Source organism: Periophthalmus magnuspinnatus, chromosome 8 (genome assembly GCF_009829125.3).
Source record: "Periophthalmus magnuspinnatus isolate fPerMag1 chromosome 8, fPerMag1.2.pri, whole genome shotgun sequence".
Taxonomy (NCBI): Eukaryota; Metazoa; Chordata; class Actinopteri; order Gobiiformes; family Gobiidae; genus Periophthalmus; species Periophthalmus magnuspinnatus.
In genome coordinates, this window is record NC_047133.1 from 12133772 (window position 1) to 12157538 (window position 23767).

At 39.8% G+C, this 23767-nt stretch overlaps 1 protein-coding gene across 1 annotated transcript in view; it reads left to right on the forward strand.

Moving 5' to 3' along the window:
• The first annotated feature begins 222 nt into the window (after positions 1-222).
• The window catches only part of LOC117374768 (voltage-dependent T-type calcium channel subunit alpha-1I-like), a 240336-nt gene continuing 216791 nt past the window's right edge, over positions 223-23767 (forward strand). The window contains exon 1 of the mRNA XM_055223783.1: positions 223-464. Within this exon, the coding sequence (XP_055079758.1) occupies positions 226-464 (239 nt within the window). The 5' untranslated portion in view covers positions 223-225. The remainder of the gene's footprint in view (positions 465-23767) is intronic.

The following is a 23767-nucleotide window of genomic DNA, read 5'->3' on the forward strand; positions in this document are numbered from 1 at the left end:
TGATGCATTTGAAGATGCAGTATGTAACTTTACTTTTGAAAAGACGTGTCAGAATGTAGTCTCTGTGGCGTGGCTGTCATTGTTTTTTGTTTTTCTTTTTTTGTTCATAACTGAATTTACTGTACTACATTATAAAAAAGCAAAAAAAAAAAAAAAAAAAAAAAATCTACATCACCAACCATTCTATTTTTATTTATTTTTTCTACAGATTAGGCCCGGGTTGCCATGACGAGCGAGGAGTGTCCTGTGCCTCTGGGGGCAGGGCCAGGGCAGGCGGAGGACTACAGCTCGGCGCACAGTGATGACATCATGGAGGAGGCGGGTCCAGCGGGCGATGACATCAGCCTTGGCAGTGACCTGAGCACTCTGGTGGTGCCATACCCCGAGCTGGCCCCAGTGGTCTTCTTCTGCCTCAAACAGACCACCTGCCCCCGCAACTGGTGCATCCGAATGGTGTCGAGTCCATATCCTTTTTAAATATGACACAAGATTCACTCACACGACTCATTTCATATCAGCCCGTAACAAGGGATGAGAGTTAGGGATTTGAGATGATTTGCAAACTAAAATCTCAAGTTAAATGGACACAGTTGGTCCTGTGCACAACAGCGCCTGGCAACCTCACTGTTAGTGTCACTACTTCCTGTCCAATTTTATCACTATGAGGTTTTTGCCGAGTCGGGTTAAAATGAATAAATATTTCAAGATCAGACAATGAACAGAGAGCTGCGGGTGGATTGCAAGAGATGTTTGTGTCTCAATGCTAAAGCTAATGCTAATGTTGAGGCATAATAAATAAAAATAATAATAAATTTAATAAAATAAAAAAAAATAAATAAAAAAAAACCACCACAAACTGAGCTATTGAGCCTGAGCTGTTGAGCCTATTAGCAAATAGCAAGACTGTAATTATTGAAAGGTACAGGTTTGTAGACATGTAAGGAAAGTTTTTCAATGTAATAAACACAGCCACAATGAAAAAAAAAACTTTTATTTCAGTTGATTTTTTGCTCAAACATTACACATTGTGGCTTTAAGTCCTTTGCCTCCCTCCGAAAAATCCTTCTCCATTTTCTTCCACTCATGCGAGGCGTAGCAGTCAAAGCACGGACTCCCAGACTTTCTCACCTGAGACACTTCCTCCGATGGGACCCCAAGGTGTTCCTAGGCCAGTGAGTGACATAGTCCCTTCAGCGTGTCCTTGGTCTTCCCCGGGGCTTACTCCCGGTGGGACAAGCCCAATATCTTGTCTTCAAAAAACAAAAAAACAATTCCTAACCCTGTTAATTCCACAAACATATTCTGAAATACATGTGATTCTTGTATTAGTTTAACAGTTCATGTTTCAGTCTTTTCTCGAATGTTAAAATGTGCTTAAAATGTGCACTTTGAGCAGAATTCAAAGATTAAAACATCATTTGCAAATCTAATTGTAACTGCAGTTTTTGACAGAACAACTGCAATTTGATACTACCAACGGTGAAGCTACTGGGAGTACAAGAAAGATTTTTTGCATTTTAACAAACCGTCTGAGGCCTCAGGAGGGAGAAGCAGTGCTTCACCAACACTATTTACAGTGCGGGTGGAAGGCTGCTGACCTCGACTGGGGATGTTGTTGGGCAGTGGAAAGAATACTTTGAGGATCTCCTCAATCTTACCGTCACGTCTTCCGAGGAGGAAAAAGAGACTGGGGACCCGGAGGCACAGTCATCCATCACCTTGGCTGAAGCCACTGTGGTGGTTGGCAAGCTCCTCGGTGGCAAGGCTCTGAGGGTGGATGAGATCCGTCCAGAGTATCTTAAGTCACTCTGGATGGAGCAGGAGCAGGAGGAGGCCCCAGGGAAGACCCAGGACACGCTGGAGGGTCTATGTTTCTCGGCTGGCCTGGGAACGCCACTGGAGGAGCTGGAGGACATGTCTGGGATGCGTGAAATCTGGAAGCCCCTGCTTAGGCTGCTGCCCCTGCAACTCATCCCCAGATAAGCAGAAGAAAATGGATAGAATAACATCTCCATGGAGCAGCAGGCACCGGAAAAGTTCCATCATGAACCTTTAAAATAAGTTTGTCATCAATCGGCTTCAACATCGCACTATACCACGAGATAGGAACATTAAGACATCTTCATACCATAACCATGTACAACTTTTTCCCAATGATTTCACTCTCTGTAACTGCATAAGAGTTTGATATGTTCACTATATTCGCTTTTCTCTGTGTGAATACAGACTATGCACTCATTACTGATCCCCACATTCAGAGTGCGGTCTCATCCTGGTCATTTAGCATCACAACTGACAGCTGCACTTGTAATTTTATACCATGTCTGCTCTGTTGTCAAATGTAGGGCAAATATAGAGAGCAGAGAGCGTATTAAGGGGTAAGTCAACTGGCCACGCTCATGAATAGTTTACAGTGGGTTTAGGCATTGGTAGAAGCATTAAAGGTATAATATGTATCTTTTCTGGTTAGCCTGTTTCCATGGAGGTGTTATTTATTTGCCTGGAGTATACTAAACCTATCTACCTCTAAGATACAGGTCAGATCTGTGGAAAGAAGAGCCTGGTGACAGTAAAAAATATGTTTTTCAAGGAACTTCTGAGCAATTTAATAAATGTACGATAGATAGGTTTAATGTCATAGCGTGGAACATTCTAACCAAAGCAATAACGTATCCATGGAGACGAGCACGTTTAAATAGCACCATGCAGTAAATTAAAGTATAAAAAGTGTGGAAACGCTAACTGTATTTTGAGATAATCCCTGTTAAATCCAAGGTATTGTTGAGATTTTTGTTTATTTATTTTCCAATAGATTATTCTGACAAGCATTAAATATACAATTAAATATGTTTTAATACCAGGAATCTGCTCAAACTCTACATTTTAAACACATCCAGGACTGAAATGTGAACTGCTAAACTAACACAAGAATTTCATAACATAAATAATTGCAATCTTTGGAATGCGCTAATCTCTAATACCATAAAGCCCTAATTATTTGTATTCTAACCACCACGGCCCTGTTTAAACAATTACAGTAGAACAACCTCCCCTTTTCTCTCCCTCTTTCCATCTTTTCATATTCCATCCATCTTGTTTAATCACTCTCTCCCCACAGGGCGCTCGGCAGGACTCGGCAAAGTAAGTCCAATGATTTCACTGTATTCAGCCGTGGTGATGTATCGCTCGCAAAATATCCATGGATCATATCTGTCCCTCGAATAACTAGGCCTCTAAGGTGAGACACTGCAGGTGATTAAAGGAAAAAACAATCTTATACATATCAAAGTTTAACTGTTTTGTAGTTTGCTTATATAAATCAAAGGAAAAAAATCCAAATTGCATGCGTTTCAGTCACATAAGTTTGAATAATGGAATAATGGCTGGAGCCTGGGGTATATCTGACTGGTAAGAGAAACCTGCACCACATGATCAGTTCTGACCAATCAGAACGATGGCGCCTAGAGCAGAGCTAGTTTGAGCGGAGTTGGCATGAGCGGATCTAAATCTGACTAACTGACTGACTGACTAACCAACTAACCATCTGACTAACTGACTGACTAACCAACTAACTAATTAACCAACTAGCCAACTAACTAACTGACTGACTGACGGACCGACTGTCCGACTTACCAACTAACTGACTAAATAACGAACTAACTAACTCACTAACTAACTAAATGACTAAATAACAAACTAACTAACTCACGACTAACCAACTGACTAACCGACTAAGCAACTAACTGACTAAATAATGAACTAACTAACTCACCGACTAACCAACTGACTAAATAAAGAACAAACTAACTCACCAACTAACTAACCAACTAACTCACTGACTAAATAATGAAAGAACTAACTCACTAACTAACCAACTGACTAACCGACTAACCAACTAACTAACTAACCAACCAACCAACCGACTAACCAACTAACCAACTGACTAATTAAAACTAACTTTAAAAAGTTCATGTTGAAAATAGATCTGACTTTTGTGAAAGCTGCTGGTGTCCGTCAGCCAAACACTGATTTCACAATAAATACCTGGAACTCATAGATTGTATAAAGAAGTGGACTAAGGGAGTGTGACGTCAAATGAAGCTCATCGAGACTAGCAGATACAGGGTTCCATATTTGGAATTTCAGCCGCGTGTATCATAGCAACCAAAGAGCCAATCCGAAGCAAAGTAACAACCGGGGGCACTTAGCAACACTGTCTATCAAACCTCGGGGAAAGAAGACACCTGATTTGTCTGTTATCAAGGTTCATATCTTGATTTACAGACACAATAACACAATAAAAATACCAGGACAATAGAGAGTAGGTTAATACAAACATTTTAAGACCAAAATAACGAGCCTGACAGTAGCAGTTACGGAAAGAGGGGCAACTGTTTTGAATGTGGTGGCTAGCAGGTTAGCTATGTCCATTCATATATAGAGTCTCAGCTGCAGTACCGCAGAATGGCCACTAATCGAGCTACCCATACCCTGCTTATAGCTTGATCCGCCCTTGTACTCTGTGTGTACTGTGATGTTTTCTGGTTGAATTTGTGGGCATATGCTATTGCTGTTTGCACACGGCGCGATGCTAGCCGGCAAAGAGGGATGATCCGTTCACATATAGAATTAGCCATTGGGCACATCTCTATAAGCCTTCTGCACATTTGGGGCTCTGGTGTGGGTTTTCTACCAAGCATGGCCCGGTCACTGGAATGTCACAGGAATAGCAAAGAGATGCTGCCAAAACTGTGCACAATTGAGTTTTTGCGGATTCTTTTGTTTGGTTTAGGGCTGCACAACATATGGTAAAATGACACAATATGATACACAATATTGTTTAATGCAGTATCTATATTGCAAAAAAAAAAAAAAAAAAAAAATGCAATACCAAAATTCATGTAAGTTTTTTGAAAGTTAAATGTAAAATATTTTCATTTTTTTTACATTTTGCCTGGCAGTTTTTATTATAACATTATTATAACATTATGAAAATTAAAGATACGAACATTTGCACAATATTGTTCTCACAATTTAAACTGCTCCAGCGATTAAACTTTTGCGCTTGCAGCCCTAATATTTTTCCTGTTGCTGGGTTTATGGTCCTATAATGTTAAATGGAGAGATATGGATAGGCTAACTTGCTAGAGCTAATGTGCAAATTTTATGGTGTGGTTGGATATAGGCCTGTCACAATAAACATATCAACTTTTCATTCAGTATAGGAGGAAAGTTTTGCTATTTTTCTGTTCTACGATGAGATTTGAGCTGAAGGAACTGAAATTATGCACCTCTATGACTCATTATAGATACAAACTGACTACTTAAGTGTTGCGTTTGGTCATTTATTTATTGCACCTCATAGTTTTTAACCATATTGTACATTTAAATCTGTTTTTTGAGTGCTAATTCTGCTTCATGGTTTAGTTTCAGTATTATTGTCTAAAGTCTATATTTCCTTCAGCAACACATCACACTGGAAAATGTGTTATCGTGACAGCTCTAGTCGGATAAACTCATAGTTATGATATAATCTGATCTGATATTTTGTGTTCAGTTCAGAGTTGTTGTTCTTGTGGCTGTTTTTTTTTTTTTTTTTTTTTTTTTTTTTAACATTGCTGCGTTTGTATCTGACACTTGGTTGCTATGCCGACAGTTCCATTGATCAGTTACTGGTCTGTTTTGGAGACTGGCTCTAGCGACTTGAATCTACTCTGGTTTTGCTCTTGTTTTGGCGTGGGTTACGGCCTATAGTAGATCTTGTGTTCAGAAAATAAACAACCAGAAGAAATTTGGCGTGTTTACTTACGCCAGGACTCTACAGTATATATATAGCTAATATTTTATATATATTTTCCGGTCTATAAGTCGCACTTTTTTTCATAGTTTGGCCGGGAGTGCGACTTATTTTCAGATGCAATTTATATGTGAAATATATGTGGGGTTTTTTTTCATTATTATGCATTTTTTGGCTGGTGCGACTTATACTCCAGTGCGACTTATACTACGGACTTATACGGAAAATACAGTAGTAATTTTTATTTTATTTTACATATTCCATCTAAGAAAAGTGCAGGGTGTTACATTATATTACACTATATACAATACTTGTGTAATTTGTGGTAGATAAACAGATAGTTGTATTCTTATAGTACCAACACTTTTTTTTCTTTTATTTATTTTTTTGAGTAGTATGTTAAATAGTACTATTAAAATTCTACTTCTTACTCCACTGGTTTCAAACAGACCTCAGCTTACAAGGCTAACCGAACTCGCCCGCCAAAGTGTCTTTGATGTTTGTAGAAAGGAGATTTCACCTGGATTTACACCCCCACCCCTTCTTCTTCCTTCTCTCTCTTCTTTCTCTCTTCCTCCATCTCTCTGTCTCTCTCTCTCTCTCTCCAAATCTTCTTTCACATGTAGCGTGCCTCATTGGCTCACGGGCCCCCACAGCGCCTGCACTCTGTAAGCATGTTAGAACACCTGTGTGCGAAAGAAAGATAGAGAGATGAAGGAGGACAGAGAGGGAGAGAGAGATGGAGGGAGGAGTAGAAGCGAGGGATGAGACAAAGCACAACATTTTCTTTCTGTAATGTGAAAAACAGGACTAGTTCAGTGGCCCAAAGTTATTCCTCACTTTCCTTATGCATTCGGAGCATCTTTTCAGAGGCCAGAGCGGAGTTTTGCTATCAACAACTAGCATGCTAACTGTGCAGTTCATGCTTGATACATGCTCTGACATTAAAACTGTTTATAATTAGATGTAAACAGTGGTCAGTTCATTATTGTTACCAAATGAACCCACGTGAAACCGCTTTGCTATGGTGAAAAATGCAGTGGCTCAGTTGAGTGTTTGTCCTCTAATCTGAAGGTTGTTGGTTCAAATCCCACCCTCCACGTAAACATCATAGACATTTTCTGCGTACACTGGTGTATGAATGTGTGTGTGAATCTGGGAGTGGTTCCTTGATGTAAAGCCCAGAGCGGCGTTTTGCTGTCATGGTAAAGCTCGCAACAACTAGCATGCTAACAACGCATTTCATGATAATCTAACATTAAAACTGTTTATAATTAGATGTAGACAGCACGCAGCAGATTTATTTAATCCTCTGCTGCAACAACAAACCAAAACGAACATGACTGAGCTGACAGACGTACTTCAGAGTTTTTTGGGAGGAGTCCGACTATTTTGTTTGGGGAAAATTGTTCATTTGTGGACAGGGAAGATGTCTGTGCTTTTCTTTTAACTGGATGTGACAAAAGTTTGACCAAGACCGTTGCAGTGTCCGAAAAAAAACAAAAAAAAAAAAACAAACTCTTTTAAAGGGGCCATATTATGCTATTTTCTGATTTTATGTTATAATTCTGTTTCCTCATCAAAAACATACTGGAGTTGCAGTTTGTTTCATTCACACATGTTTGAGTAATGCTTTATTATTAGTCTATCTACATCTCCAAAGCTCAAAATGCTGTGTTCCACCTTGTGATGTCATGTGGCGATACAGGAAGTGCTCCATTGTGTTTTTAAACTCCATACACCTTACTTCACTCTAATCATTTGGATATTTCCAGGGCTGCAATTGCCGATCTCTACTAAACAAAAGGTAAAACGTAGCTGTTAACTTGAAAACTACCACTTCATGACATCACAAGGTGGAACGTAGCATTTTTAGCTTTGGAGATGTAGCCAGACTAATACCCCAGGAGTACTCAAACAGGTGTGAGTGAGATAATACACAACTCCAGGTATGCTTTTGAGGAGGTAACAACATTCTTAAACAGCATAGCTTAAAGCTCACAAGAGTCAGTTTTTTGCGTTCTGTGGGACCTTTACAGATTTTGCTATTGTGCCATCCCATAATAGCTAATATGCAGCACCAAGCAACGTCTGTGTACTTGATATAACTCTGGCCCTCCTCCACTGCATCAGGACATATTGTTTTGAAGCTGGTGCAGATTGATCTTCCTTTCTTTTATATTTTCCGACAGTCTTGAAAAACATATATATGTATCTGTTTCTGTGTGGGACCGGTATTGGAGAGACTCGGGTGCGTTTGATGTCCACACCAGCGCAGTTTGTTGTTTGGAAGCTCGTATTGATTGCACTAAAGTAGACAGCGCAGGTGTGTACGGGGAATAGAGGATATACTAAAGAAGAAGACGTGCAGGCCGGAGCAGACTGGTTTTGTGGTTTTGCAGAACGCGGATGGATTTAGAAAGTACTTTTTGGGGTTTGAGTTGAATATTTTGCTTGTTCAGTTTTATTTAAAAAAGGGAAATTGTATAACACTATAAATATATATCTGTATGGGAGAGAGGCAGAAGTTATGATAATGCTAGAAAAAATAGCCACCAGCATTGACAAAGGTTAGTTGCATAGTGAAGGCAAAGTGAACAGTAAAATGATCAGTTTATATGGTTAAAGAGGGGGTTATTATTATGCAGAATCTTTTTTTTTTTTTTTTTTTTTTTTTAGCTTTCTACCATATAGACTGTATAAAGAAGTGTTATGGAGTGTGACGGAATCCATAACGGTCGTCCCCAGCCAAATGAAGCTCATCGAAGCTAGCAGTTATCCGGGCCAATTTGGAGTCGAGTTCCATATTTGTAAATCCGCCCGCGAGTATCATAGCAACCAAAGAGCCAATCCAGAGCGAGGCTATTGAAGGTAATGACCCGTCCCGTCTGCACCGCTGGTTTAGCAGGGGGCAGGCACTTAGCAACATTGTTAATCAAACCTGATTGACACCTCGGGAAAAGAAGGCACCTGATTTGTCTGTTATTAATGTTCACATCTTAATTTACGGGCACAATAGCAAAATAAAAATACCAGGATCATGTAGAGCGGGTTAATACGAACATTTTAAGACAGAAATGACAAGATTTATTGCAACAGTTACGGAGAGAGGGGTGACAGTTTTTCAATGTAACGTGAGTTGGAGCCAGAGTTGATTTGGAAAGCGGCGGCTAGCAGGTTAGCTATGTCCATTTATATATACAGTCTATGGTTGTTCCCTCATCATAAACATGCCTAAAGAGATTTACATGTCATCTATGCATGTTTCAGTAATCTAGCGATCTTTCCTGGGCACTTTTCAAACACTCGTTACGATTAGCTGTTAGTGCCATATGAACCATCTCACGCTCAGAGGACTTCAGGGACCGGCCTCCTGCTGGTGCCCAGAATCAGGACTAAACATGGGGAATGAGCATTTCAGTTTTATGCAGCTAAAACCTGGAACAGTCTTTCTGAATGTGTGAGACAGGCCTCTACTTTGACGAGGTTTAAATCCAATCCGTAAAGCACTTTGAATTACTTTGTGTACGTACTGTGCTATACAAATAAACTTGCCTTGACTTAGCTGTAAGATTCTCCAAGGTGGCCCCAAGTGAACAATGTCAGTGGAAAAAAAGGCTAGACTTTCTTTAAAAAAAAATAAATAAATAAAGGTTTGAAGGATTGCTCAAGGGTAATCAGTTAAGCTAAGTAATGACAAGACTTATACGTTTATTTAAAATCTGTTTCTGAAACTTTATAAACCACCAAGTTATTAAAACATTTTGCAGATTTTTAGTTTTTGTTTTAAATGTGCTTTTTGGACTTAAAACAACCGCGTTACGAATATTAGTTAGCACGTAGTTGGTTAGCCTCTGCGATGCTTTTGAATTTTCTGAAAACTCTATGAATAATTTACTGTCAGAACCAGAGCGGACTTTGAAGTGGGCGGGGCTCTTGAGCTCCGTAACAACAGCTATTGCTTTGTAACTGTGGGAAAAAATTGAAATCGTATGCAGAGAAATCCCGCACTGACACAGAACTGAAGATTCCATACCACCATCACACATATAAATAAATAAACATATAACATACAAGCATATCCCTCGGCTCTAGTACAACAATACATCATTTTTGATTCTGTCCCTTCAGTGTCACATGTGCCACGCGCTCTCATCCACATCAGGACCACCCCCATCCAGCAAAGCAGTATGGGAAATATGCCTCTGCTATGTGTGATCCTGAATGAAATTCTTTTGTAGACACGTCCTCCTCTTTCTCCTCTTCCTCTTCTTCCTCCTCCCAGTGCAGTATTAAACAAAACTACTTCAAAAACCGCGTGTTACTCATTGATACTGGAACATTTAATACCAGATCACATGACTGCATAAGACTAAGGACGAGCCGCACCAAAACTAAGACGGGAAATAGGCTTTTAGCTGTTTTGCTTCACAAAAAATGGAATACGCTCCAAGGAAAAGTAAAACGTTATGCTTTGGTGACACAATCGCATTTGAATAATCTGGAAACAAACTTTTATACACACACCTGCACCTGTTTTTAATGTTTTATATGTGCAAGTATTAGCACAGATACTCAGAACCAACTCCTCTTCTAGTCCGGTCCTCCTTCCCCTCCAGTCTAGTCCTCTTCCTCCCTCTTTCCAGTCCTCCGCTTTCCCTCCCTTGTCTCCAGTCCAGTCCAGCCCTCCCCCTTCTCCCTCCTTCTTCTCAAGTAGAATTCCCCTCTTCCCAGTCCAGTCGTTATCCCCGACTCCCACCTCCTTCTCCCAGTCCAGTCTTCATTTCCTCCAGTCCTCCTCCCCCTTCCTTCCTTCATTCCTTCGTTCCTTCCTTCTCCCTAATCTGGTCCTCTCCCTCGTCCCGCTCCTCCTCCCTCCTACTTCTCAGGTAGAAATCTCCTCTTCCCAGCCCACTCATCATCCCCTACCCCCACCTCCTTCTCCCAGTCCAGTCTTCCTCTACTCCAATCCTCCTTCCCCATTCCTTCCTTCCTTCCTCCTACCTAATCTAGTCCTCTCCCTCCCTACTCCCAGTCCTCCTCCTCCCCTACTCCCTCCTACTTCTCAGGTAGTTTTCTATTTTTATTTCCTCCTTCCAGTCCAGTCGTCATCCCCTACTCCCTCCTCCTTCATCTTATTCCTTCCAGTCTTGTCATCCTTCTCTACCCATGTCTCCTCCTCTTCCTCCTCTTTCAAGTCTAGTCCCCTTCCATTCTTCTTTTCCTCCAGTCCTCCTTCCCCTTCCTTTCTTCCTTCCTTCTCCCCAATCTAGTCCTCTTCCTCCCTCCTCCCAGTCCTCCTCCTCTCCTACCCATGCCTCCTCCTCTCCCACCTCCTTCAAGCGCAGTCCCCTTCCCCCATCTTCCTCCTCCACAACCTACTCCTTTTTCTCCCCCTCCCTCAGTCCAATCCTCCTCCCCTATACCATACCCCTCCTCTCCCCCATCTAGACATCCTTTTTCCCTCTCTCCTCCTCCCCCAGACCTCCTCCCTTTTCCTGCTCCTCTACCCCCCCCCCCCCCCCCCCTTCTCCCTGTCCTCCCACTGTCCAGTCCCACCCTCCTCCTCCCAATCCAATACTTTCCCTTCCCTCCTCCTTCAATCCGGTCTTCCTCCTCCATGGAAATCAAAAGCAGTGTCTCTGGAGTGGGCTGTCTGTCATGGAGTCACTGAGGAGAAGGCTTTATTGCGTTGTGGAGTATAGAGCCGTTCATCCGCACATGTGAGGGATGCCATAGGATCATATTAAGAGTTGGCTGCACTTCACCGACTTCAGACTTGGAGTGAAAATATCTGAGGATGTAGTGGCTTGCAAAAAACGCATTGTGTCGAGTTCATGTGGTTATTAAAGTTTCTATATTACGCAAAACTGACTCAAGTGAGCTTCTGGCAATGTTATAATGCTGTTACCTCTTCAAAAACATATCTGGAGTTGTTTTGTTTCATTCACACGTTTGAGTAACCCTGCATTATTAGTCTGTCTGCATCTCCAAAGCTCAAAATGCTCCATTCCACCTTGTGATGTCACGAATTGGTAGTTTTCATGTCAACAGCTACCTTCATCATCCAAATTATCGAAATGATTCTAGTGAAGTATTGAGTTTAAAAACACAGTGGAGCACTTCCTGTATTACCACATGATGACATCACAAGGAGGAACAGAGTGTTTTTTGTTTGAGAGAAGAACTTGGTCTAAATATGCAGGGTTTGTGTGTTAAAATGTGTGAATGAAACAAAACACAACTCCAGGTCTGTTTGTGATTAGGAAACAACATTATAACATAGATCAGAAAATAGTGTAATATGGGCCTTTAATGTAAAAGGGCAACAACAGCTCAATTGTTAGAGTGTTCGTCCACTGATCCAAAGGTTTTGTGGTTCAAATCCTGCTCTCGACAAAATATCGCTGGTAGAGCAGTCAGATGCACTGACCCACAGGTCGGCGGTGCGATTCCTGCTCTCAGAGATAAATGCTGTGGTTGTGTCCTTGGGCAAGACACTTACCAACCTTGAAATTATCATTTAATTTGGTGATATTAAAGGGAGATGTATTGAAAAGGATATGGTAAATGGTCACATATAGCGCTTTCCACCTTCAAGGCACTCAAATCACTTTACATGAAGGAACCACTCACCCATTCACACACATTCATACACCAGTGTATAGTCTTGCACAAGGGCACAACAACAGCATTCATCTGTGGGAGCTGGAATCACACTGCCAACCTGTGGGCCGAGGGTTTTACCGCTCAACCAAGGATTTTATGTCGAGAGCAAAATTTGAACCGTCAACCCTCGGATCCAGTGAGCTACTGTCACCCAATATCAAGAATATCTAATTAAAGGTGCACTGTGTAGAGGTTCCGTCACCCGTGTGCGTCTATGGAAATGTGATATGTTTAATGCCATACTGTGGAAAATTCAACGTGAAACAATAACATCTCCACAGATGCATGCAAGTGACAGATCCTCCACGAGAAAAGTTACATAGTGCACGTTTATGCGGACAAGAAACGAAGGTCACAAGAAATTAATCCCCTTTTTTTGTTGAATAAACTTTAAACTTATGTCCATTAGTCTTTCTATAGGAGCTCTTCCTAACAAACATTGCAATTATGATTATGAAAAAATAAAATAAAATAAACAAATAGAGGGTCCTGTTCAAAGTTCACATTTTAAAAACATCTAGAAAAGACTGAAACATGCTGTGATAAATTTAATACAAGACAAAGACAAACTCAACATGTTTGTAGAGGGCTCAAGTACAAGGTTAACGAGACAAGTATGTTTTGTTATTTACAGAGGAAAGTATAATTTTAAAAATAATTGCAGTCTTTGCCATTTGCACATTTTGACCATTCACATTATAATTTCAGTACTGTTACGACTCATTTTTCTAGTCTGGAGTCCAATCCCCAAACAACATTACAGCTCTACAGCTCTTCATATCCTCTCCTCGTTGTGTAATTAACATTCTCCTGCCGGTGTCCCTTACTCCTGTCACGCACCTGTCACTTCCTCACCCCCATCGTCGTTATTGTCCTCCGCCGTGCCCTCTTAACTCTCCTACCATCCCTCGCTCCGCATTATCTGCTCCCTGATTGGCTGGCCGGCCGTGCCCTGCCTTTTGTGGCCCATGCTCCGGCGCTCGGCCCTGACAGCTTGTTATCTCCATGGTGACGGATGGCTGAGGCGGCGCTCCTAACTACTGCCCGGGATGGAGCGTGCACCTGGGACACATCACCTCCGATTGCCTCTCTTTCCTCGGCTTCTCCTTTTGTGTTGTTTCCAACTTTTGGGCTTTTGCAGTTGGAGCAAAGTTTAGATTTAATGTGATTTCATGGTTAGCCTACTGTGCCAAACGGTTAATATGCTAAACTGGCTATTATGCTAACATGGCTATTTTGCTAGGAGGGATAGAGCTAGATATGGTGCCACAAACTTCCTTACAGAAATACAAGAAAGTATTGCCACAAAGAAAAAATGAAACAGATTTTAACTTCTTCTTTTTTTTTTCAGAATTTGTTACAACCTATATATGTACACACACACACACACACACACACACATTAATGCCTGACCAAATCTCTGGGAAGTGTCACTGTGTATATCATTTATACAAGTGTTGGTTTGGGTTTTATATGTTAAGTTATTTATTTTTTTTATTTTAGTTTTGTTTTGTTTTGTTTTGTTTTGTTTTGTTTTATTTTTGTTTATTTTATTTTATTTATTTTAATTTTTTTTTTTTATTGTATGTATTTATTTTTTGTATTAATGATGAGAACTGAAATCAGTCATAACAATATTTTTCAGCTACTTACAGCATTTTCTTGAGTATAAGTAGCACCAGCTAAAAAATGCCTAATAATGAAGAAAAAACATATATTTCACATATAAATCACATCTGAGTATAAGTCGCACCCCCGGCCAAACTATGCAAAAAAGTGTGACTTATAGCCCAGAAAATATAGTGCGTTTTGTTGAGATACCTTTATTACTAATATAAATGTGTATTTTGCAGTCTTAACTAACTATTGGCTGTTATCTTAGCTAAACTGACACATTTGAAGCAGTCAATTAGCGTAACTGAACTTTACTGGTGAAAGGATTATCTTTTTTTCCTGGCTTCACTGTTCATAGTAATAAAATGACCAAATAAATAAACTCCAGTCTGTGGCTTGGCGTCTCTGTGGCGCGGCGGACATCTTGGGACGACATCTGTTGCTGTTGCTCAAGTCGCATCTCATAAGCCTTTATGCGGCTTCTATGATTTCTATGGCACTTTGTTTTAGATCTACCCTCTGCTACCAACAATGGTGTTTTGTCTGCACAAGAATTAGGCATATGGCTAATTTCACTTGTTTTTTTTTGTGCACACATTATTTTACATTAGGCCAAAATACTACAAACACTGATGCTAAAATTCAACATATAATACAACAAAAAACACATATTTTTTAAAACCTGAAGCAAACCCTTCTTTTTGAGCTAGCTTAGTGTAGCATTTGTCCCGCAATGCCTGTGCTAATGTCCGTTACCTATATGACTTGCTTGAAAAGTGTCGTCCAGTCTGTTTAGTACATGCCGTATTCAAATGATTTTAAAAGAAAAGAATCATAAATCTGCTGGTTGGTTGTGAGTTGTTTGGAGGATGGATGTTGATTGATGCAGAGCTCTGGGCATTTCCGAACAAATCACAGTCCCATAGCACATCATATCCTTCGCCTACGGATGCAATATATGTCAGAGTATTAGCTCAACAGTATCCATATCACTGGAAATGAAAATTGTATTATCTTTTTTTTTTTTTTTTGTGTGTGTGTTTTTTTCTCAGGGTAGTGGATATTAATGAACCCACATGATGCATTTAAAGGACCCATATTACACTATTTTCTGATCTATGTTATAATGTTGTTTCTTCATCAAAAGCCTACCTGGAGTTGTGTTTTGGTTCATTCACAAACCCTGCATATTTAGGTTGAGTTTGCCTCTTAAATAGGAAACACTATGTTCCACCTTGTGATGGCATGTGGTAATACAGAAAGTGCCCCACTGTGTTTTTTTAAACTCCATACACCTTCGCTGGAATCATTTGCTTAATTTCAGCCCTGGAAGTACCAATCTCTACTAAACAGAAGGTAAAAGGCAGCTGCTGAAAACGGAACAGAGCATTTCGAGTTTTGGAGATATAGACAGAGTAATAATCCTGGATTGCTCAAACATGCGCAAATGAAACTAGACTCAACTCCAGGTGTGTTATTAAGGAGATAACAACTTTATAACATGGCTTAAAGCTCACAAAAATCCATTTTGTGAAATATAGCCTCTTTAAACATGCTGTATTATAACCAAACACTAGTATCCATCCATTTTACCCATTCACATTCACAAACAGTTTTTCATAGACCAGTATTTGTAGACTGTAGACAATGTGCATTAAGTGTGTTGCCTGAGGACACAATCCCAGAATGCAATGCCCAAAGCTGAATTTGAAACACCAACCTTCATATTGGCCGGTTAATGGGCTGTTGAGCCACTGCCACCCTGTTTTACAATAACTATGATGTTGTGCACCAAGATCAACAATTTTGTGACTCTAAGTATTCATTTTAACCTTTTGTCTGCTATACAGTTATTATCTATGACACCAATGGATCATTATTTTATATTTTGGATATTTTAAATTCTAGTATTGGCCTAAAACAACTTAATAAAAGAAACAAGTCCACTAACTTTCAGTTGAAAACGGTGACACTGATTGAGCGCTGATTGGCTATGCAATGCCAGGTCGCCCTTGCTTGACTTTGCCATCGGAAAAAGCTGTTCTAAAGTTGCCCACGCATCCTGGAATACATGCATGTAATTACTAGCCATGTGCCAAAGAGTTTGTGAGAGCCAGGAATGGGTTACAAAAATGGTAATTCTTACAAATTTTTCATTTCACAGTTTGAAAATCAGGTCCCACAATTTTAATATGACACTTGTTTAGTTCTGGTTTAAAGTCCATGTGACAGGTTTTCATGTTTTTCTAAGTATGACTTGATTTGGTGGGATAGTGTCTTTGGGAAATATTTATCATAGTTTTACATGAGTTAAGCAGGGAAGTTGTGAAGAAAAGTACAAAAATACATATGTAATCAAGGAAAATTACTACTGTGCATTTAGATCCCTTTTAACTTTATAGTTGCTAGGTAACAGTTGTTCAATTACCTCTATGCATGTCATGTCTGCTGCCCGTGTCCAACCAGGAAGTAAAAGTAATGAAATGACCAGCAATGCTACTTACTACTACCAACTTTGCAGCGCACCCTATGCAAACTCTCCTCTTCCTCTTCCCCCTGTCCTCTCGTTCCTTTCTATCTTCCTTAAGTCTTTCATTGTTCCAATCAGAACAAAGTTTCGATTTATCTCCCCTGCTTGGCGACTGGTGCGACTTGATGGATGCGTGGCGGACGTGATTCTCTGCTTTGACAGATGTTTTATTAAGCGACGTCTCCAAACTCTTTTCTTTAATTCAATCTGACAAGAGCGTCTTTTATGTTCGGCTTGTTCTCCTGTCTGTTCCTTGTCATTCCCGGTTCCGTTACGCCACTCCGATGTCGCCTTCATCTTGTGCAATAATGCTAGGGCCCTTTTAGTTTTAATGAGCGGAGTGACAATGCTTTCTCTATCAAAAGTGTAAAACAATATACTAAAAATGCAGTATGTGACTTTTATGAAACTAGAGATGTTATTGCTTTGGCGGCAACGTTCCGGAGTATGGCATTAAACTTGTGTTGTTGGTTTTTTTTGGCCAGGCAGTGTATTTGTACGGTGGTTGGACGGCCCCATGAAATGCATTTATTTATTTACGACCTTTTTGTATCTCTGAATAGAAGATCACAAACGAAAGTCACTTTATGCCATTATTTCTATGTTCATGCCTGGGCAATGTTTGTAAAAAAAAGTTCCCTATCAGAGTTCAGCAAACAAGTGAGCCATTCAGTCAGTCTATCAAGTACTCCCTTGTAAATACTTTTTATACAGTGTTGTTGTTTTCTGACAGATAGCGATGGTCAACCTACTTTCTCACAGAGTGTACAGCGACAGGTTTTAAATTAATCTCCCGCTATGAAACAAAGGGCTGAGCGACAGAGTGTATCTAAAGGTTTCAAAGTACTGGCAATTCCTCTTCAACACACTACACAAGTTTGGTTTTGGAGAGTCGTTAATCCACTGGATACAGACACTTTCCTCCTCAGCTCGGGTCATTACAAATGGGATCACCTCACCTAACTTCACACTGCAGCAAGGTACTAGACAGGGATGCCCACTCTGTCCGTCACTCTTTGCCTTATTTATCGAACCCCTCGCGACAGCATTAAGAAACACAAACTACACAATAAACTGGACCAAATACTCCTGTTGACCGAATACTCAAGGGGTTCTGCAGCTCAAGACACCGTCCCCTCCCTGCACTTACAAAATATAATATACCTGGGAGTTGATGTATCCCCCAGACTGTCAGAGCTCTTTGACCTCAATTATACTCATACTAAAAAATTTGAAGACACCCCAAAATCTTCCCCCTGGAATAATCTCCCATTAACTTTATCAGACCAATTTGATGCAGTGAAAATGAAAATCTTCCCCCAAATCACCAACCTGTTTCCAACGATACCCATCACTCCCACGGACAACAGGTTTAAATCACTTAACTCCATAACAACACAATTCTACTGAAAAAAAAAAGCTTTAACAACTCTACAAAATAGCAAAATACATGGCGGACTTAAAACACTGAATTTTCTCCTTTATTTTTATGCAACACAAATACATTACCTATATATTTCCTATCTCCACTATCTGTTTGAAAAGGACACATTCATAATATTCAGCACGCTCAGGCCTGTCACGATAACACATTTTGAAGCTCAATATATTGCTATAGAGATATATTGCAATAAACGATAATATTGAAACTATTTTATGCCACTGGGGGACGAGGCTAGTGTAAGATGAAGACTTACCCTAGCAATGCAACACACACTTATCTACGGAAACACATGTGAAAGAAAACAGAAACTGTAAACATATAGGTGTGTTAATTGCAGTGTAGTTGGCTCTTCTGTGGGGCTGGACGTTTTACCACATGCAGAGATAAAATGCCTATTAAAAGCATCAAATAATTCCTCTTTAGAATTTACAATAGCTCAATCCAATAAAATATCGGTTTGGTAATGCATGAATACTAGGTTCTGAAGAACTGAAGAACTTTGCCAAATTTCCGTGACTCTTTGTAAGCGCAGACATGAAGTAAGAGGTTTTTGCCTTTCAAACTCTTTTTTGCCCAATCCAAATCTTAAGTTATGTGTGTTGTTTTCCAGGCAGCATTTCTTTTTCTAATTAAAATTCTGTGTTGAAACTATTTTTTTTTCGTTCAGGAGTTCAGGAGTCTGCAGTTTAAGGCCGCATCAGGGTCGGGGAACGCTGACGTTAACCCGATATCACTGGAATACAGGTCAGATATGAAGGCCTACTTACTGAAATGTTTATATGATCTTCTCACCTTTACACACACGTGTCTTTTTAACTTTTGCATTTCGAATACATCTAATTGGACAGTGGTCGCTAAAATTCAATGGGAAAACTGCATTTGCCTTATAATTATAGGGTTTAATTGTTAACGTTACATCAATGAGTGTGCCTTCATTTTTGTAGAGTCAGTTAATATTTATATCGCTCTGCTTGGTAGGACCTGGTAATTTTCCAGTTTAAAAAGCATCATGAATAGTCCCTTCCTTGTCTTGAAGATTTTCATATCACTTAGGCCTGACTTTTTAGGGATATACTAGGCTTATTTGAGTTTGACTGACTGGGATATCAACCAAGTTACGCAACATCTGATCATTTCTTTCACGTCTACAAGATATTATATGTGAAATCTGCACATTCATTTGTTTTTAATGTGGAATCTAAGCCGGTGGGCACTGATCTTGTCAAAAAGACACATGAGACGCTGTTTATCCTAATGCATAAGAAGTCACTCAGTTGGCCTATTAGGTGCAGACTCCAGACTCCAGTGTTAGTTTGATAATGTCACTCAACAGTTTTTTCCCAATGCTATTTAAATGAATTCCATCATCTTCACCGTCTGTTTGAAAAGGACGCATTCATAACATTTAGCACATTTAGGCCTGTCACGATAACACATTTTGAAGCACTCTGTATTGGTATAGAGATATTTTGCGATAAAGGATAATATTGAAACTTTTATGCCACTGATACAATTAAAATAAAACAGGAAAATGCCAATAAAACACTTTTAATATACATTATCATTAAAAGGCCTGTGTTGCAATAAATAAATGACCAAATGAAGCAATAATTAGCTATAGAAATGATTTTTTCATCCTTCTACAGCTCAAATGTTATCATATTACAACCAAAAAACAAAAACAAAAATCTTCCCAATTTCACAAAGAAATAAATACTGAGCCACAAAATATATTGCTCCAGCGTTCATATACTAAATGATAACTCCATGTAGTAATTATTGTGATAGGCCTAAGCACACTTATCCAGAAGTATAGGATTGGGAGAGAATAAACGGTTAATTTACAGCAACTCAAGAGCGTAATCAAACGTAAAGTTGATCCAACGAAGAACACTCTCCAACTCTCTAATCTAGCTGACAAAATCTTAAAAATAACAATTAGAAAAAAGACTGCCTGGGAATCTCTGCCAATCCCAACTTTTGGAACAATATCTGTAGAAACATTTTTGTGACCATGAATACCAATATCCAACTCAAACAATATAAAGCCATCCATAGAACCCATCTTAGCCGGGGGGGATGGGGGCTCTGTTTATCCTACACAACAGTTTGTTTTTGTTTTTTCCCAGCCCTTTATAAATGAATGCCATTGCGGGAGACAGATTATTCCTCTTCCAGAATCGACAAAAAATATCCACAAAAGGAATTCCTGGAGCACTGCAATAACCGTTCAGTCAGATGTGAAGTTGGCAGATCTGAGTAAACTTGTCACTGAAACTGGGAGATGGAATTGGACCAGACGTTATGCATTGTTTTTCTGACTTTAGCACCGTGTCTATGGGCGATTTGAAGTCACTTTCCCACAACTTGGACTGTGTGTCTGTGAGTGTGGTGTTTATGTATGATACCTGATTTTGGGTGACATGACGGGGCAGTAGGGGGCAGGTTTTATTCAGTGAAGGATACCGTTTTCTTCCCTTACCAACAGAGGCAGAGCTGATTGATGATTAATCACATGTTACGGTGTTGTCCTCTTTTCCACTTTATCATTATGGACATGGGAATTACTCTGATTTCGTTGTTGTACCGCTGTGAGTGCCGCTGTAACGTTCTTCGAGGATCTAAGACGGGATGGTAACTCCTTGTGACTTGATAGACACGGAAAAACTCTTTCAGGTCAAGAATGTTCAATCTATTTGACAGCTCCGATGGCTGCCTCGGATTAGGACTTGCGTAATGATGTGAGCGCTTTCCCTTTTGCTTACTATTTGTAACGAGAGACTGGTGGTGCGAGGGAGTAAAGGAAGTTAGATCCTTTGGTTTAGCTGCACCATGACACCCCCATGTATCATACTGAACATGAGGTTGGCTGACTGCATCCCCGGCTACCAGAAGCGGAATTTACACCGAGAAGAGCTACGATCACTTTTAATTCATTGACTTAGGGTTTTGAGTCAGTAAGTTCTGTCATCCTCGATTAGCCCAATGGAAAGCTTCCCATCAGTTCCTCACACGCGCTAGAGCAAAAGTCTATATGTCCGTAATTGCGTGCAAGTTCTCCGATTTAATTAGTCACGACTCGATATTTCATATGTGTACGTGAACTCTTGTCCTTTCCCCACAGGACCACTTATTTTTTTTACAGTAGCGACAAACCACCTTAACACATAAAACTTATTAGAATCCTAACGCCCACTCCACATTTACCAACGTTATGCTAGCACCGATGCCAATTTGAGCGCTTATCATTTCTCCTCCTTCTTCCGCTACTTCCCTTGTTCTTTTTCCCCCATCCCTGAGGTCTTCTCCAAAGTCCATTAGCTTTCTACGTGCGGGCAGGGGTTAGCAAGCGCGCACATGAATGATCTTAAAATGACTTTAATGACTACAGTAGCCGCGGCAACCAGCGTTCCTGCGCATAGCCTACTCTACATGACCCCCTCGCGACTACCACTCCGCAGTACTCCTTTAGGACATGGGGGGTTGTGCGCAGCATGGGTTAGCTAGCGTCGCAGGAGGTCGGTAAATTAAAGATAAAACAGTAAACATGGTGGAGCAAGGCGGAAATCGAGAAATCCCCTCCCGTTTGCGCAGTAACCTACATAGTGTACGATGAAGTTTGCCGATATGAAACTGTGATCAGTATGGCTGGTTTGTATGTAAATATATTGCGGATAAGCGGGGCACAGTGGAAAGCTTCATCACAAGGAAATTATGCAGCGGCAATAATAGCAGTGGGAAATTCACGAAGGAGATTGGTGGAGTTCAGAAGTCGTTTGAAAATGCAGAATCACACTTCAATCAACTAGAATTTACCAGCGCTCATGACTTCAGTTCATCGTCTGTTGTTAGAATTTCCTGTTTCAATAGATGTTAAAGGGCCTGCGCCTGATTTGCATACCCTTTAGTTCAAGAAAACGTCTTTGACTTTACAAAGTATATGGCAAAAGCAATTATTTGTGGAAAAAATTGCGTCTGAAATCTAATGCCTAGTTGTTGAATGAGAACCATAAGGAAACAACTGCCAGGAGCAGACAATTTTATCCAATCAGAAGCATTGTAATGACACTTTATACACTTAAAACAAGCCAGGTGGCGGCGTGGTTTAATTAACATCTGCTTTTTGAGATGTAAACCGCGTTATATCAAGGTTAAAGACTCCTGAAAGTACCTGATTTGTGCAGTCTTAAAACAATTAGTTAAAAACAGTTTGCAGCGATCCAAAATCATTCCAAGCATCCTAATTATTCATTGCAGTGAGTTTATAAGGGCTTTTCAACTAGCATGCTAAACGTTCACTTTCTGATGCTCTGAAAGTGAAACGTTTTGTGATTGGATGAACACAGCAGACTTATTTTGACCTCAAGAGCTGCTTATACAATATATCTGTGGGAAAATGTGTTTTAATGATTACATAACTGTTAAAATGCATGAATTTATACAGCTAAATGTACCTGCGTCTGGGGCTTAGTGGTTTAGGCCGTGCTTTATAACGGGTTTTTTGTTAGACTGTGTTTGTTTCCTGTTGTTTGTCATGAGGAGATGCTGTCCGTCGGATCTGCAACGGTAAAAATAAATGGTGAAGCGCTCGTATTTGACATTTCGGATGCTACAGCTTTCCTCGGTTGGTAAGAGACCAGATTACACCCACAATCTTACATCGGCTGAGACAAATTTGCTCTAAAACATGGAAAAAACCAATCTGATACAGGCCTTAGCAAACTCTTAATTAATAAATGAATAAATATAAATGCCTGTATTCCCCTTTTAAATCCTCTTAATCGTTTCTCCCTCTGCTTCCCTTTCTTCTGCTATCATTCATTATATTATACAACCCATACTTCACCGACATGCCCGCTTTTTATAACACCATAAATTCTACCAAGGCCTCCAACCTTTTAAAAATTCCAATCCTATTCGCACGTTTGCATTTATTCATGAAATATTCCAAAGTCTTTTACATGTTTATAGCTGTACACACCTTCTTAACTGTAAAGCTTTAAATAAGTCACGTGATTGTGGACAACCTTGACCCACCCCCTAAGTTATTAAAAAAACATTGTGAACTGGAGATATATAGTAGTGGAAGAAGTACTCAATTGTGTTACTTCAGTTAAAGTACAGATACGGAAGCAAGAATGTATCTAAAGTATAATTTGTTTTGAAAATGTTTGCGCAAATTACGAACCTGCTAAAACTAAACGCCTCAGTCATTTAATATTTTTAGTTTTCAACCCAGTTCAAAAATGTGATGAAGTAAAAAAAGTTAAAAAGTATCCACTGTAAAATGTACTTTCCATATTATCTTTTATTGTTTTGAAAATGCTATATAATAACGTAATAACATGTTTAAGTTTCAGTTTTGTTTTTGACGCTCTGTACTAATTTCACTAATGAAACTACTGTACATCGTGTCAGATTTGTGAAGTTGTAGTATATTGTTTTGTATCATGCTATGGTGTATTTTTGAACAATTGTCTCGCGGCAGCTTGGGTGAGGTAGGTTTGTGGACTGAACATTAAACCGAACCACATAACTAACCATAAAAAGGGTTCGAATAGGGCCTGGGAGAGATTGCTAAATTACTCATGCATCTCTGACGTATAAAACCATGTTTCTGATGAGGGAACAACGTTATAACATGGTAGAAAGCTCCAAAAAGTTATTTTTACATAAACAACATGCACGTTCTCTGATTTAATTAGTCACGACT